The sequence below is a fragment of the Octopus bimaculoides genome, chromosome 2 (genome assembly GCF_046866305.1).
Source record: "Octopus bimaculoides isolate indiv1 chromosome 2, ASM4686630v1, whole genome shotgun sequence".
NCBI classification, from domain to species: domain Eukaryota; kingdom Metazoa; phylum Mollusca; class Cephalopoda; order Octopoda; family Octopodidae; genus Octopus; species Octopus bimaculoides.
This window is the reverse complement of record NC_142929.1, coordinates 58,542,177-58,560,098: the sequence shown is the minus strand read 5'-3', so window position 1 is coordinate 58,560,098 and position 17,922 is coordinate 58,542,177. Positions and strand designations below refer to the sequence as shown.

Sequence of the window (17,922 nt, the reverse complement as noted above, 5' to 3'; positions counted from 1 at the left end):
GAGACCAATAGAATAAGTACTAGGCTTACAAAGAATAAGTCCTGGGGTCGATTTGCTCGACTAAAGGCAGTGCTCCAGTATGGCCACAGTCAAATGACTGAAAAGAGTAAAAGAGTATATATATATATATATATATATATATACATACACACACACACACAAGCAAACAAGATGGTGTCTTTGAAAAAGGTAGATTCAGAATCAACATGAAAGAAATCATACCATACACACAATCAGCTGCTAGACCAGGATTGCAGGCCTTACCTGGAGATCCACTTGTTAAATCAGTGAACAACAGTTTCAGGGTGACAGTGCAGGTGAAAAAGAGCTAATGTTTATTCCCAACAATTCAATGTAACTTATCTCGGTTCCCCGTGTAAAGGAGGTGTCTTTTAGGGGATAATTATGTAGGAACATCGATAAGGGTTACAAAGGATTTTTCTGTAACTTCTTGGCTTTCACATCAATAATAGTTTCAAAGGATTTTCAAGGCACCTTCCCACCACACACATGCGTGCACATATATAGTGTGATTTGGTTGTGTGGCTAAGAAGCTTGCCTCCCCATTCCCAACCATGTGATCTCAAGTTTAGTCCCATTGTGTGGCACTTCAAGTAGGCGTTTTCTACTAAACTTCTGGACCAGCCAAAGCCTTGTGAATGAATTTGGTTGACAGAAATGAAAGAAGCCTCTTGTGTGTGTGTGTGTGTCTGTATAAATATAAAATATATGCATGTAAATATATATATATGTGTGTGTGTGTGTATGTATGTATGTATGTATGTATGAATGAATGAAGGCACATAGCTCAGTGGTTAGAGTGTCAGGATCACAATCATGAGGTAGTGAGTTCCATTTCCAGACTGGGCTGTGTGTTATGATCTTGGGCAAGACACTTTATTTCACATTGCTCCAGTTCACTCATTTGTAGAATTGAGTTGCAACATCACTGGTGCCAAACTGTATAGGTGTTTTCCTTTCAATTGGATAACATCAGTGATATGGAGAGGGGAGGCTGGTATGCATGAGTCACTGCTAGTCTTTCATAAACAGCCTTGCCTGAACTTGTGTCTCAGAGGGAAACTTTCTAGGTCCTGCAACTGAACTATGTCTATATATATATATATACATACATACATATATATATATATATATATATATATATATATATATATATATATATATATTATTTTGCTTAAAAGAGTTCCAACACTGTCTGTTTTTTATGTTTTATTTATATTCCTGCAGAACTAATGTGGGGTATAGAATATGGAATATATAATATAAAATAAAATAAAAATGGATGGCACCATGAAATAAAGTATTGAATGTAGATGAAATATTGAGTGTTCAATATAAAGGATCAAATATATAAATATATAAATATAAATATATATATATAAAGGCGACTCGAGTTTCAGGGCTATTTCCCTTCGTCATGGCCGGTATGACAGTCTTTAACAGACTGTAATAAGTTGGCTGGTTTTCTGTCTTTTATACCAATTCCTTTGGATGGCAGCAGTAGGTGTCTGGCTATTTTTAGAATTGATGTTAAATCTATTTTTAGACATGATGATATTTTAATTTATTGTTTTGTGTGGGTTGTAGGGATAAGATTTTTAAACCGCAGTAGGTGTTTAGCTGTTCTTAGAAATGATGCCAAATCTATTTATAGAAATGATGATATCTGAGAGATTTTTTGTGTTTTGGTTACAGGGATAAGATTTTTAAACCCCAAGTAAGATGGATTTAATCATTGTTTGTTAAGAGTGGGTTTGAATTTCTTAATAAAGTCCTTTTCTTTGCATTTTCTTTCAATTTCATTCCGGTTGTAAAGTTTATGGAATGGAAATATAATAAAAGTTTGATGACCACATGTTGCTAGATGGTTACTCAGTGGTATTTGGCGGACTTCTGGGTTTTTAATCTGTTGTCGATGTACCCGTGAGCGTTCCGATAGTGCATTACCTGTCTGGCCAACGTACAATTCTTCACAATTAGGGCATTTGATGCAGTAGATTAGATTTCTACTTTTGCAGTTCATGTTCGCATTGGTGAATATTTTCCCTGTTTTTGTGGTCATATATGGGCCAGTATGGATTGATCGGCATGTGCCGCATCGGCTATCATTGCATTTGGATACAGTGAATGTTTGATTTTTGTTGCTGAGGTCAAACCTTGCCTTTGTTAATAGCTTTTTCAAGTTTTTAGGCTGTCTCTTACTGAGAGTTATATTTTGATCTGTAATGATATTTCTCAATTCCTTACTTTGTGCAAGGATCGGTAAGTTCGCTTTGGCGATATTAAAGATGTTCTGGTGGCATGGATTTTGTGTCACTATAAATGGAATGATCTTTTCCTGTTTGTCTTTTCTTTGCGGTGTCCTCAGTTGTTGTATGGGTATTTTCGAAGCCCGCTGAATACCATTTTCTATGAGTCGTGATGGGTATTTTTGCTTCACCAGAAATTCTTTCAGTTCCATCAGGCGTTTATTTCTGGTCTCTATATCCTCTACAATAGTACATATTCTCCTGGCTAGGCAGTATGGTATGTTGCGTTTTGTATGGGGTGGATGGCACGATTTAAAGTTCAAGTATTGGTGTGTGTCTGTGTGTTTGTAATATATATCTGTGGTAATGGCGGTGTTCTTTTTAATTACCATTATATCTAGAAATGGTAATTTGCTACTGTTCATCTCCTTTGTGAATTGGATGGATGGGTGTAGGTTGTTCAGGAGGGTGTTAAATTCCTCCACAATGCTTTGAGGTTTGGTCCAGATTATGAAGCAATCGTCCAGGTATCTCTTCCATGCTTTTTCTATAAGCTTCCTAAATTCGGTGTTATATCTCTCCTCTATTTCCTGGTAGAGTTTTTGTTCCAAGTAACCCATCACCGAATTCGCATAAACAGGGGCAAACCTCGTCCCCATAGCCGTGCCTTTAATTTGGATATAGTTCTTACCATTGAAGAAGAACGTATTATTTTCCAGGATAAGTCTCACTGATTCTAGTATAAATGTCACCGTGTACCTGTTGGGAATTGCTTCTCTGTGTTTGTTTACCCAGTATTCAACCGCCTTTATTCCTAAATCATGTGGGATATTTGTGTATAGGCTTACTACATCGAAGCTCAGTAGGATTGAATTTGTTTCAGTGGTTTTGGGAAGATGGGATAAAAAGTCGATGTCATCCCGAATGAAACTGGGTATGTATGTACAAAGTGGCTTCAAAAGAATGTCGATGAAATTGCTTAGACGGTGAGTAGGGCATACTGGGCCAGCTATAATTGGTCTAAGTTTTAAATCTTTTGGATGTAGCACTTTTATGTATTCACTTCCTTGTTCCTTTACTCCCTGTTGAATATCTTCTGACTTGTGTATTTTGGGTAAGCCGTAAAAGTTACTGGGTTTTGGTTCGAAGTTGGTGATGTAGTCTCTTTCATTGTCAGTGAGTGAGTTGTAGTGTTTAGAAACTAAGTGGTTGATCTTCTTCATATACACACACACACACACACACACACACACACACACACACACACACACACACACACACACAAACACACACACATGCAGGAAGTAAATAGACACCTTTAGTTTTCAAGATCTTTTATTTGATATTAATTGGTTGAAGGAGAGGTTTTCTTCTAGCTGCTTGTCCATAATACCCAAGCTTACGCAGATATGTAACACACATTCTTGCACTAACTTCCAGCTCTTCTGCAATGTCAAGCCTTCAAACGGGGTTTGTTTTCCACAATTCTCTTCAAACAGTAGCAAGAAGAATTTGAAGATTTTCAGCAATTTTTTGCTGGCTAAGACCAGCCTCAGATTGCCCAACAGTACGACCTCTTTGAAAAGCTGACAGTTCTGCTGAGTTTTTTGTGTGGCATGGTTACTCTTCACGAGTGTTTAATATAATGGCACCTGGAATGAAAAAGAATAATTACATTGTAAATTCTACACCACTGAAAACCTATTAAGACATTTAGATCAGAAATTTTGAAAATTAAAGGTGTCTGTTTACTTCCTGCATGTCTGTGTAGACACACACTCATACACACACTTCATCTTGAACCATTAATCCCTACACGTTCTTTCTCTCTCCATTTTTTCCTCTCATTTCTTTCTGTCAAAGAGCATAGGCATGAACTGTCAAAGACAGTTATTCCATTATTCCCGAGCGTTAAACTAATACACCTGCTTGTTGTTCCTTCACCTGTCTGCATCTTTTGTTTTCTGTAAATTTGAACTATATATATGTGTGTGTGTGTGTGTGCATGCTTGTGTGCAAGAATCTGTGTTATGTGTGTATGTGTCTGTTTGTTTGTGTGTACTGTTGTGTTGACATAATGTGAAGGTTGTAAATGAATGTTATTGTCTTAGAAGTGAAATGAAAAACATATCTGGCCAAGGGGAAATACTACCCTGTTTGGAAACAGGTGACGGTTGATGACTGGAAGGACATTTGGCTATACAAAAATTTGTCTCAACAAATTCCATCTGATCCATACAAGCATGGAAAAGTGGACTTTTAAATAATGATGATGTTGATGATGGTATATTATATATATATATATATAGAGAGAGAGAGGACAGGTATGTGCATATGTATATATTTGTGTATATATCATTATGTGTACGTATCTGTGGATTGTATATGTATGCAGGTATATATGCTACAGTACACCTACCCACCAGTGTTGATGATAATGATTATGGTATCTAATGTGTTTAAGCAGTAAGGTATCTTGTTTGTTTTGTACTATGACATTTTATTTAAAAATCTCAACTGTTTCTAGACCTCTTTCTCTTTAACTCATCTTCTACTGGAGAAATAAACATAAGTTCATAAGCAATCTCACAGTCATTCATAGACTGCTACACATACACACACACCATACATATACACCATATATATATTTATTTATATATATATATATATATATATATATATATATATATATATATATATATATATATATATATATATATATATGCACACACATGCACACAAACACACACACACACACTCATAACTAACACTGTACTCTAATGTTTATATTGTAGCTTACCTCCTGCCAATAAATGTTTATTTCTTTTCTTATGTGTCATATACTGAAAAGCTTGTTTATTATAAACTTTCTCTCTCTGTCTCCTACCACACTCTATCTCTCTCCTCCCCCGTTGCTCCACTCTCCCCCCACTTATTTTCACCACCCCACCTACTCTCTCTATCTCTCTCTCTCTCTCACTTGCTCTCTGTTCTCTCTCTTTCTTGCTTCCTGTTCTCTCTCTCTCCCTCTCTCTCTCTTGCACCCTGTTCTCTCTCTCTCGTGTGTGTTTGTACATACATATATATATATATATATATATATATATATATATACACACATACAGTCAAGGATGCATGTACACATGACAAAAATAACTATACATCAATGTGTATGCCTTTTGTTTTGTTATACATTTGTATGTGTTTTATGTTAAAAGTTTTGTTTTGCTTTTTTTTTTGTCTAATGGTGAAGAAGAGGTCAAGGAAGGAACCATGGAATTTGTTGCCCTCCCTCCTCCATCCTACTGCTGTGACAGTAGAAGTGTTAAATAAGAAATCGCAAATTTTCTGAAACTAGATCAGTCACGTGTGTGTATACATACATATCTTGACTATTGAGGTGATGGTGCGCAAGCAACGGCTACGTTGGACTGGACACCTTAGAATGAAGGATAGCAGGATTCCTAAGCAGATACTCTATGGAGAACTTGTGAATGGAAAGAGACTCCAACAGAAACCAAGTCTGCGATTTAAGGACTGTGTCAAGTCCTCATTAAAGTTCTGTGATATGCAGGACACTGACTGGGAGAACAATGCCTGTCATCGCCACAGATGGAGGAAGCAGGTTAAGGAGGGGATCAACACTTTTGAGATAGCACGTATCCAGCATGAAGAACTTAAGCGAGCTGCGCGAAAGCGCACGGCTCTTATAGTGAATGGGGAAAGCTTAATCTGCAATGTTTGCAGTCGTGTATGCTTGTCAAGTGCAGGGCTCATTAGCCACCAACGGAGCTGCAAATGCAAAATATAAGTTAGTCCTAGAGCGCACAATGTTCCTGAAGGTCGGCAATGGTCTTCCTCAGTCACGAGTGGACGGCCATCATCATGTATGTATGTATGTATGTATGTATGCATGCAGTAAAATAAGGATTCAGGTAGAATCAGGTACTTGAAAAGATATGCACCTGGTAGGGTTGAATAAACCCGTGGTTTCAGCCTATGGTTTGTGAGTATCAAATAGGATATTCTGGTTGTGTACACAAAGAAAACCAACCCTATGAGTATTTGCAGTTTTTGATAATGGAGGTAATGTTCTCATTCTTTTATTAAAAAGATGCGTAAGAAACAGCTTTAATGAGCTGACAATTATTCATCATATGTTATTATTCATTTGGTTATATATATATATATATATGTGTATGTATGTATACATATATATATATATGTATGTATGTATGCATGCATGCATGCATGTATGTATGTGTAAATGTATGTATGTATATGTATGTGTATATATATATATATGTATATATATATGTGTGTGTGTGTGTGTATGTATATGTGGGTGTTTGTGTATATATGTATATATATATGTGTGTGTGTATATATGTATATGTGTGTTTGTGTGTATATATATATATATATATATATATATATATATATATATATATATGATCTCAGCACAAGGAGATGCGTAGAATAACAGGAAAACACACACAAAATAGACACAGACAGGCTCAATCCCCTCATCAGTTATAAACCAAATACCTCTGGAATTTCAACACCTATGATAATAGTCTTCAATTTGGCAGCATCAGCAATAAAAAGTTATTGGTCTAAAAAGGAGCAGACATTAAAAGCATACAAGTGAAAAAAATGAGATGAGTACAGTAAACAAGAGCAGAAGTTTCTAGACTGGACAGTAAACAAAGGTGATTTGTGAGGAGAACTTGATGACTTTTTTATTCTCCTTACAGACTATGAACACCTTCTTCGGTTGAAAGATGATGGTCAGAAGACAGAGATGGAAGCAGAATTGAAACTTTTAAGGAGTGAGGTAACTGGGAAATTTTAAAGTCTCTTGAAGCATTCTTTTGTATATTACCCTTACACATATACCCTTACACACACATACATGCACACATACCCTTACACACATATACATGCTTTCATTCACATACTCACTCACAGAGCTACCAGATATATGCGTTCGTGTACAGATGTCTTAGTTTATCAAGTTAAATATATGGTAAACAAAATACTTACTTATGGTATCTCATATAGAATAAGTCCATTCAACTTTGTAATTCTATAGTATTTATCATTTTATATCTATAGAAGGCATGTAGCTCAGAAATGATATGATTACAATTTTCCAAGCTATTACTCTCATCTTTAGAGTATATATTGTATATTTTTACAGCTTTTTTACATCTACATTATCCTCATTATCATTTAATGTCTGTTTTTTATGCTGACATGGGTTGGACTCTTTGACAGGAACTGGCTAAACAGAAGACTGCACCAGGCTTCACTGTCTGTTTTGGCAAGGTTTTTTATGGTTGGATGCCCTTCTTAACACCAACCACCATACAGAGTGGACTGAGTGCCTTTTATGTGGCACCAGCACCAACGGGGTCTATTTTGGCATGGTTTTTACAGCTGGATGGCCTTCCAAACACCAACCATTTTACATTGTGAACTAAATGCTTTTTACATGCCACCAGCAGTGTTTCATTAAATTTGATCACTGGTCACGATTCTTGGTTATGGATGTATGTAGTCCCTGTCTTGATTTGAACTGAGAGCATTTATTTCTAAAGAACAATAACATTGTTATTTACAAGTTTTCTCATAATCAGTCTGATCAAAGCATAACATCAGGGCCGTCTCAAGTTACCAGCAACTTGGGCATTTGCCCGGGGTGCCCAAGTGCTAGGAGGTACCAAGGGGGAGTTTGACAAAGATGAGGAAATTTCATGACTGTCAGCTTGTACACACCAAAGTTCAGCTTGCCTGGGGCGCCAGTAACCCTAGGGCCGGCCCTACATAACATAGATGTAAATATTGTAAGAATACAATTTAAAGAAAGGGTTAATAATCAGGAAAACTACGTAGTCTCATTGAGAATTATTTCAGGTATTTAAATAATTACAAACATGGGTACCATAATACTTTTGGCACCATCTTGTCTCTTGTTCTATGATGTAATTTTTTTTGTTTTAAAGTGATAATTTTACATTAGTTTATGTTCTAAACACTATCTTAATCCTTTCTGCAATAGGCACAAAGCCTGAAATTTTAGGGATGAGGCTAGTTAATTTCATTGACCCCAATGCTTGAGTGGTACTTAATTTATTGATTCTGAAAGGATGAAAGGTAATGTTGACCTCAGTGAAATCTGAGATGGATGAAATGTCACTAAGCATTTCGTCAGGTGTGCTAATGTTTTTGCCAACAAGGTTGCCTTTTTTTAAAAAAAAAGATATGCACAAACGTAGCCATGCCAGGGGGGTCAAGCACAAACACATTGACATACTTAAACATACACACACACACACACATATTCAACAGGCTTCGACACAGTTTTCACCTACCAAATTCACTCACAAGGCATGGGTCTGCCTGGGGGTTATAGTGGAAGACATCTTCCCAAGGTGCCATGCAGTGGAACTGAACTCAGAACCACGTGATTGCATCTCTCTCCAAAACTTCATTTAATGTCTTTTCAAACTTAAGATAGTTGGACTTATCTATAAAATATAGGTTTTAGTTCCCTGAATTTGAGAGCCACTGCTTTTGGCCATTCTTTGTAGCATAGTTCAGAAATACTGGCAGTGGGTGTAGTTTTTAAAATATATATAAAATTAAAAAAGAAGCAAGTCAAATTTGCATTATCATGTTAGAGATGTAAATGGAAATGATAAACGTATCTGAAACTTGATCTTGTGATATATGAGATCAGCTTATACCATTTTAAATGTTGAAAGAGAAACTATTTTGACAAATAACCATGTAATAAATTAAAATATTTATACCCCAGGAATATAAATTTTTCACGTTTCTTTTTATGAATCTTTTCAAACTAAAACATTCTTGTGCCATGTATCCTTTTACGTGTTTCTTTTTCTTGTCTTGCTTTTGTTGTTTTCACACACACACACACACATGATATAGTTGTCAAATCCCCTGTGTTCAGTTGGATCATAGGTAGGAGGCTGAGAGAGTGTCGTTTCTGCCTGCAACTACATGGGCACCTAAATACAGTTAACAAAAGCATGGTACTTACCATTCAGTTATACTGCTTGGAAGTGATGACCATGGTTTTCTACACACACACACGTGCTGGTAACACATAAAAGGCACCTGTGCCGGTGACACACAAAAAACACCCACTGCACTCTATGGAGTGATGGGCATTAGGAAGGGCAGCCAACCAAAGAAACCAAGCCGAATCAAACTGGAGCCTGGTACAGCTTATCAGCTCCAGTCAGACTGTCTTACCCATGTCAGCATGGAAAATGGTTGCTAAATGATGATGATGAATCACACACATACTCACATGCACATATAGACACACACACACACACACACACACACACACACAATACTCACACACACACATCAAGGAATGAATGACAAAAGAACAGGAGTTACATAATTACCTCCATTAGTTTACAGCTGTTTCTGCTATAAGGAACAGTGCAGTCAGAGCTGATTGCTTGTATAACATCTTATAGTTTTCTTGGAGCCATTAAAATGAAGTGTATGTTCATTTGGGAAGCACTTAGTTCTGAGTGCTCAGTTTCTTATAGCAAAAATGACAGTTTTAATCCTTTAGCATTTAAATCTTCCATATCCAGCCCAAATATTCTAACTGTTTTATGTTCAAACTGGCTAGATTTGGCTTATCACAGCTATCCTTAGATATATAATCACATCACCGGAATCCTGATGCTATAAGAGAACACAGGATTAATTCAAAACAATGCAAATATATAAGCATTACATTTGATAAAGTAATCTAAATGCAAGCCCATTTTATTTCACCCACAGGCTGATATGCTTTTATGTACAAAATACGGTAAAATTTTTCAGTTATAAAATTTACACAATACTCATATACCTATTTGCGACATAGGTTGCATTTCCAGTACAGCTTAAAACAGTTAGACTCGAACAGAAATTCGTCCGGTAATTGCCATTTGAATGGAAATTTTGTTTTCACTATAAAACACATATTGCTAGGATTGTTCCACCCCCTTGAAACCCAACTACACTCTAGCTGAGAAATACAGAACACCTCATAAGTAATGTAAACATCCAAAATTTAGTGGCTGCATTAATGAAGGTGTTACGCGTTAATTTAATGTGTTAAACTTATCTTTATTAATATATATCGAATTATACATAGATAGATATCTACAAGATCTACACAGATATAAGAGTTAGAACTTGTGATCTGCCCATGGACCTTTTTTTTTTTTTTTTTTTGTAAATTTTTGCCCACTGCACTAAAAAGTTTCTCCACCCCTAAGTTAAGCTGATGTAGGGGATTACCAAAATTCTGTTCTTTTGTCATTCTTCAATTGATATTATACTGTGTACTCTTCTAATGCTTTACTCTAAAGCATAATTATACTGAGTTCTAATAACTGGTTATTAATACTACTATGCTTAAATGAAATCATGAAATATATATGTTTGTAAGTGTGTGTATAAACACATCTTCATAAAATAACACCAATGCCTCATATGTCATCTGAGTGAATGTAATATGCAGCAACTGTCCAGGTGCTTATCTTATGTGTGTGTGTGTGTGTGTGTAAGCACATCCTAAATTAACACAATGCCTGAGTGAATGCAGTTGGCAGTAAGAAGCTCATGCTATATGTCTTTGTGTTTGTGTGTGAAGATACATGGCTTAGTGGCTAGAGATATTTGGCTCATAATCATAAGGTCATGTGTTTGATTCCCTGTGGTGTATTGTGTCCTTGAGCAAGACACTTTATTTCACATTGCTCCAGTCCACTCAGCTGGCAAAAATGAGTTGTACCTGTATTTCAAAGGGCCGGTCTTGTCACATTGTATCATACTGAATCTCCATGAGAACTATATGAAGGATTTGTGTGTTTGTAGAGTGCCCAGCCACTTGCATGTTAATTTCATGAGCAGGTTGTTCTGTTGATCAGCTCAACAGGAGCCCTCATCATAGCAACCAACAGAGTGCCATTTGAATTTGTGTGTGTGTGTGTGTGTGTGTGTATTGGCCTCAGATATATGCATCACTGAGAAAATTGCAGTAAATTGGTACATCAAATAAAAATACTTTGTAGAATTTATTTCTCACAAGTCCCACCGATACACCATTTTCACTTTTATAAATGTAGTGAACTCCCTCCAACATCGCTTGACAACCGATGCTGGTGTGTTTACATCCCCCGTAACTTAGCGGTTCGGCAAAAGAGACCGATAGAATAAGTACTAGGCTTACAAAGATTAAGTCCTGGGGTCGATTTGCGCGACTAAAGGCGGTGCTCCAGCATGGCTGCAGTCAAATGACTGAAACAAGTAAAAGAGTAAAGAGTAAGAGAGAGACTTATTGGAAACATGTAATCAATGAGGCTATTCTTCAGAAAATGCATCATATACATCAGTCCAACAAATAAATAAACCCTCATTTAGTTATATTAAAACCTAGCTCATTATGTGACACTATAACCACACAAATCTGGTTATGACACTTTAGATGGTCATTCAGACATTGGTAAATAGAGAAAAGAGAATTTTTGACATTTGTCCAAAGCAATGGAAATTGATCTTCAAAGAAGTCAGTGATTGGGAGGAATAGCAGTAATATGTCTGAGATTTGTCCAAGCAACGTAAACATGGAGGAGAAAAAAAGAGAGACATTAAACTGTCAGTGATGAGGATCGCTTTGTTTTGATATTTATTAGTGTTACTAATGTTGCTTTTTATGTTCTTGTTGTTGTTATTGGTGGTGTGTTTATTTTGTTTTGTTTTTTGCCAACAGAGGAGTGCTAACCAAGCCAAAACAGAGAAACTAGAAAAAGAACTGAAGTCATTCCATGCTGTTAGAAATTCCCTTTTGGCTGAAAGACGGTAAAAACCTTTAGTTTTACATTTATCTGTATTACAAATATTCCTTGTTTTGTTTCATTTGTTTTCTTTTGTTTTTATTTTTTATTTTTGTTTTTACTTTGCTACAAAACAGGAAATTCAATACTTTAGTTTTGGTTTTTTACGATGTCAATCTATGTTAGTTTTAGAACTTCAAGAGACCATAATATCTGTAAGTATTTGTGTGGGTAAAAGTGATCCCGCATATACTCACTCTCTTACAAACACACACACTCATTCATACACGTGCACACATTCACTCACATGCACACACATACACATGCAAAAGAGTTTTTAACTAAATCAGAACATGTAGATAACAATCCTTGTTTAACATCTACATCAAATTAAGTTAGACATTTCTATTAAATCACATACATCATATAAATTCAACACTACTTATTTTGAGCCTGTTAAGGAGCCTTTAATTTGTGGTTCAGCTGCTAGAAATTGCAGCTAAATCACCCTCAACTCATACAGTTTTCTTAAAACTGGATAAGAGATTTCTCAATGTTCTTAAAATGGCATCAATGATTTCTAAAATCTAATTTAACCATTTCCTCAGAATTCTTCCTTTCACATACTTTCATTGTTGGTACTTGTACCCCAGCTATATGTTGCAATGTGTTTCTCTTTTAATGAGGGCCTTACTTCTTACTTGAACATCATAGAGGGTCAGTATTTTCTTATCCTAAATAGGATACCTAACTTTTGAGATACTATTTGCACAATCATTTACATGTGCGATTATCATAAGAAATCATCATAGATTGTGGCTTTAGTAATTCGGGTGGTTTGCACTTAGTGTTTTCCATGTGTAGAAATAGTATGGTAGAAGAGTTTGCTCTGTGTAAGAGCTATACGGCATCCGGCCCTAACCATAGGTGATTTTTTAAAACTTTGCATTAAAATTACATGCACATACAAACATGCATGCACACACACAAACACATGCACACACACACACACACTCGCACACACACACAAAAGGAAACTCATTCTCTACAGCAGAAATGTTAAGATTGTTCTCCCTTATGAAGAGGATTGACCTGCAAGAATCCTGTGCTGGTGCCACATACAAAGTACACATGCCGGTGCCACGTTAAAAGCAACCAGCACACACTGTAAAGTGATTGGCATTAGGAAGGGCATTCAGCCATAGAAACCAAGCCATATCAGACTGGAACCTGGTGCAGCTTTCTGACCCACCAGCTCTGGTCAAACTGTTCAACCTATACCAGCATGGAATACAGATGTTAAAGGAGGATGATTATATATATATATATGTATATAATTTATATAAGGGCATTAAATTAAATTAAATATATTTATAGGGATTGATGATGGTTTTTTTTCCCTTATGAGGTTTTTTCACGCTAACTACTTGATAAATTCTTATAAAGACTTTATCCTATTATTGAATGATATATATATATATATATATATATATATATTTGTATATACACTAGCCTTGAAGCTGCCCTTCGGGTGGCATTCAGCCTGGCTCCTGCAGAGGGCACCTTTGAAGCCTTCCACCCCACTATCAGGCCACTTCACGGCCCTTTACCCTTGTGTAATGTAATGTCCAAACTTATTTCTGCAAATGTGCTAAGCACTGATGCTGGTCATACTGTAATCAATAAGCGTAAAAACGAGGTAAATGCAGTAAAAATAGCAAGGGTCTGTGGTGCCCCAATTAGGTGGCCCTTAAAAAAATAGACCTTCTTAGGACATTCCCTGGGATTAGGGAAGTTGTTGGTTTGAGTTTCATTGTCCTTGCGCCAACAGTCTAGGAGGAGTTAACAAGCATAAAAACATAACAGAGAGAGAAGCATCACTTAAATTTATAATAGAATATGTGTATATATATATGTATATATATATATATATATATATATATATATATTGGTTGACGATTTTTTCTTCCTCTGTCTTCCCTTCTTTGGACTTTCCTGTATTTCCGACAAAGAGCTCCGCTCGAAACGTCAAATTCTCTTTCTTTCCTTTCCTGAGCGTTCAGTAACACAATATCTGTATCACGTCCTCACATTGTTGTTTTTTGTTGTTGTTTTTGTCGTTTTTCTTTTTTGAACTCACTATATATATATATATATATATATATATATATATATGTCAGTTGTCCACAAGTCAGAAATAAAAACAGACTCAATATAAGTAATAGTGCTGATATATATTTCTGTATCATTCAAGCGTTATATAGCATATAACTGGCCATAATACTACCATAGGTTTCATGTTCAATAGTACTACTAGATAATATTAACAACTCTTCAGACCTTCTTTGCAACTATGAAATTATATGACCCCCAGATATTTTGGGAAAGAGTCACATATTGTTTAATGGCAATATACAGTACAAAACAGACAGTAACATTCTGTTTAGTTACATACCATAACCATTAATATATTCATTGATGATATAAATGTATGTGTGTGTGTATGTATATATGTATAATCATAATTTTCCAATAAAAGGTGTAAAATACATTTCTTGTATGATTTCAGAAAAACTTTGAGTCACATTTTATCAAGTGACGGCTCTCAAAATATAATGTGTATGTGCACTATGCACACAACCGAATCCCTCCACTACATACACACACATGCATACATTGCAACCTTTAACCCCATCCCCTTATCACCCTATCACTTACTTGACCTTCACCCTCTTATTTATTGTATTATTCTGCTGTTGTAAGAAATGAAAGCAGAAGCTTTTAATACATGCCTTAGCATATTGGTTTCAAATTTTGGTACAATTTTAGGAGAGGGCTAAGTCAATTAAATCATCCCCTGTTTTCAACTGGTACTTATTTTATCAACCCTGAAATGGGTGAAAGGCAAATTCAATCGCAGCAGAATTTGAACCCAGGATGTACAGTTGGACAAAATGCCTTTATGCATTTTGCCCAGTGTGCTAATGATTCTACTGCCAGCCATCACTCCTAGTCTTTGTACTATACTCAATCATCCATCCCTCATTCTTATCATTCTTACCATCATTTCCAACTCATTTATCACTCTCACCCCTGTTCACCATTCATTACATTCACACCCCATATACATCTAACCATTTTCTCCCCCATGTCTATATCTGTCTCTCACTTTTCTTCCCATTCTTCTGAAACCTTACCCACCCTTGTTGGTTCTTCTGTTCACCTTCTTGGACATGCTGCCATGAGTGTATGTTCTGGCACTTCCTAACCATTATATTTACCTCACTTTTGGACACCAACCCAGTCTCACACAAGTCTCATACAAGTAAAATCTGCGAAAATGTGAGTTAGCTATGAATCTCCTGCACATGAGTAAACCTATTCTTTCACATTCACTCTGGTCATGTTTTAACCTCTCAACATCTTGTTTGAAGCAACCACCCTATTTTCTGTTCCCCCTCTCAGAAAAGCAGGTTCGTAGGTGTCCTCATTTGTGCTGGTACCATGAAGAAAGCACCCAATACACTCTATAAAGTGGAAGGCATTAGGAAGGGCATCCAACCATAGAAACCAGGTCAGATCTGAAACACTAGAGCAAGACATGGCTCTCTTAGCTATTGAATCTTGTCCAAATGTTTGAGCCCATGCTAGCATGAAAAGCGGATGTAATAATGGTGATATTGATAATGATATATACATATACATATGTGTGTGTAAACACACATACATACATACATACATGTGTGTGTGTGTGTAGATATATATATATATATAATCATATAAAAATATATACACACACACACTTTATATATAATGTACATGCGTACATATATATATATATATATATATATATATATATATATATATATATACACACATACATACATACATCTACCCACTTATATGAACACATGCTCACAGATACATGCTTGTGTATATGTATACATACCTATACACATGTAAACACACACACACACACACACACATACACTCACACTTAAACGATAATATAATAATATATATAGTGTGCAAGAAAGAAAATCACAAGTACAATTTTTACTAGCATATCATTTCATTTTTCCCTCTTTATTTTGTCACTGTTTTTTACTGCCTTTTTTTTTAATCTTTCCATGCCATCACGAGGAGGTGTGGAGAAAGGGGGCTGTGTTCTTAAATTTGGATATTTGCATATTATAGGAACAATTGATTTTCACAGCTGGATGCCCTTTCTACCACTAACCAACTCATCTGTGACATAAGAATGGAACCTGTCTGTCAGTGCGGAATAATGTGGAATTGTGACAACGACTGTTTAACTCTATTTGTCTGTAAAGAACATAGATAAATCTGATTAGATCAGTCGATGGCTTCGTGTCTGAAACAGAAATCTGTTTAAGAGTTGCCAAAATTAAACTTTTGCTGCTTTTTTTTTTTCTTTCTTTCTTTTTTTAACATACCTAAATCAATGAAGAAAGTCAGAAATGTTATTTTTATTATTTTATTATTACCTGTTTTTGTTTTTTTTTGCTGAATTTTTATTTACATGAAGCTAAATTATGAAATATCAGACATTTCAAGCATTATAACTGTCATGTTTGTTTTCTTCTACACAAGATAAATAAGATATTTGTTGTTGTTGCTGCTGCTGTTATTGCTACAGTTGTTGTTGTTGTTGTTCAACCCTTGGTCAAAAATGATTGAGTAAACCTATGTTAAGAGAGATTCTAGACATTCTGCCTTACCCATGCTAGCATGGCAAAGTAGACATTAACCCTTTAGCATTTAAACCATCCCAAATAGTCATTTTGTTTTACATTCGAACTGGTCAGCTTCAGCCTCTCATGCATACCCTATGATCATCATCATCATCATCATCGTTTAACGTCCGCTTTCCATGCTAGCATGGGTTGGACGATTTGACTGAGGACTGGCGAACCAGATGGCTACACCAGGCTCCAATCTGATTTGGCAGAGTTTTTACAGCTGAGTGCCCTTCCTAACACCAACCATTCCGAGAGTGTAGTGGGTGCTTTTACGTGCCACCGGCACGAAAGCCAGACAGGCGGTACTGGCAACAGCCACGATGTCACTCTGGAAATAAACAATCACCTCATCGAAATCTCAAAACTTCAAGCAAGACAATGTATGATTAATTCAAAACAAAGTGAACAAATAAAATAAGCATTACGTATGACAGAGTAATCTGAATGCTAAATGGTTAAAACTATGATGATGAGTTGGCAAATATTTGTTTTTTAAATTTCTGCAAAGAATGATTTAATCATCATCATCATCATTATTTAATGTCCACTTTTCCATGCTTGCATATGTCAGACAGAATTTATTGAGGCTTATATTTTTTACGGATCGATACAAAGAACTGTGTGTATGCACATATCAGCTCATAGCCTCCTATCTCATGGCTATCCATCACATGTGCTGGTACAGACATGTTTTTCATTTCCTGCTAGATCATTGTGCTAGAGCTTCATTCTCATTCAAGGCAACATCCAAGTTGGAAGAGGCCTCATGACAGACCCCGCACTCGATGGCTGGACACGATTGGGGAGGATCTCCAGAGGCTTGACATCACCTTGGAGGATGCACATGGGCTGGTGCAAGACTGTTAGTGATTGAGAGCACTGAAGGATCTGGTCAGCTCTACACATAATGATGCCTCCGGGACCACTAACTTGGAATGATCCCAGACCCATCAAGCAACAACATGAAGCCAGCCACACCCTTCTGGTTGCTAGCCCTCACCAGTTTCCAAG

General features: G+C 36.2%; 1 protein-coding gene across 8 annotated transcripts in view; it reads left to right on the top strand.

Annotated features, from left to right (window-relative positions):
- LOC106876256 (centlein-like) overlaps nucleotides 1-17,922 on the top strand; it is a 364,862-nt gene that overhangs the window by 163,733 nt on the left and 183,207 nt on the right. For all 8 annotated transcript variants that reach the window (XM_089346011.1, XM_014924756.3, XM_014924749.3 and 5 more), the window contains 2 exons: nucleotides 7,028-7,107; nucleotides 12,085-12,173. In XM_089346011.1, the coding sequence (XP_089202137.1) occupies nucleotides 7,028-7,107; nucleotides 12,085-12,173 (169 nt within the window). The remainder of the gene's footprint in view (nucleotides 1-7,027; nucleotides 7,108-12,084; nucleotides 12,174-17,922) is intronic.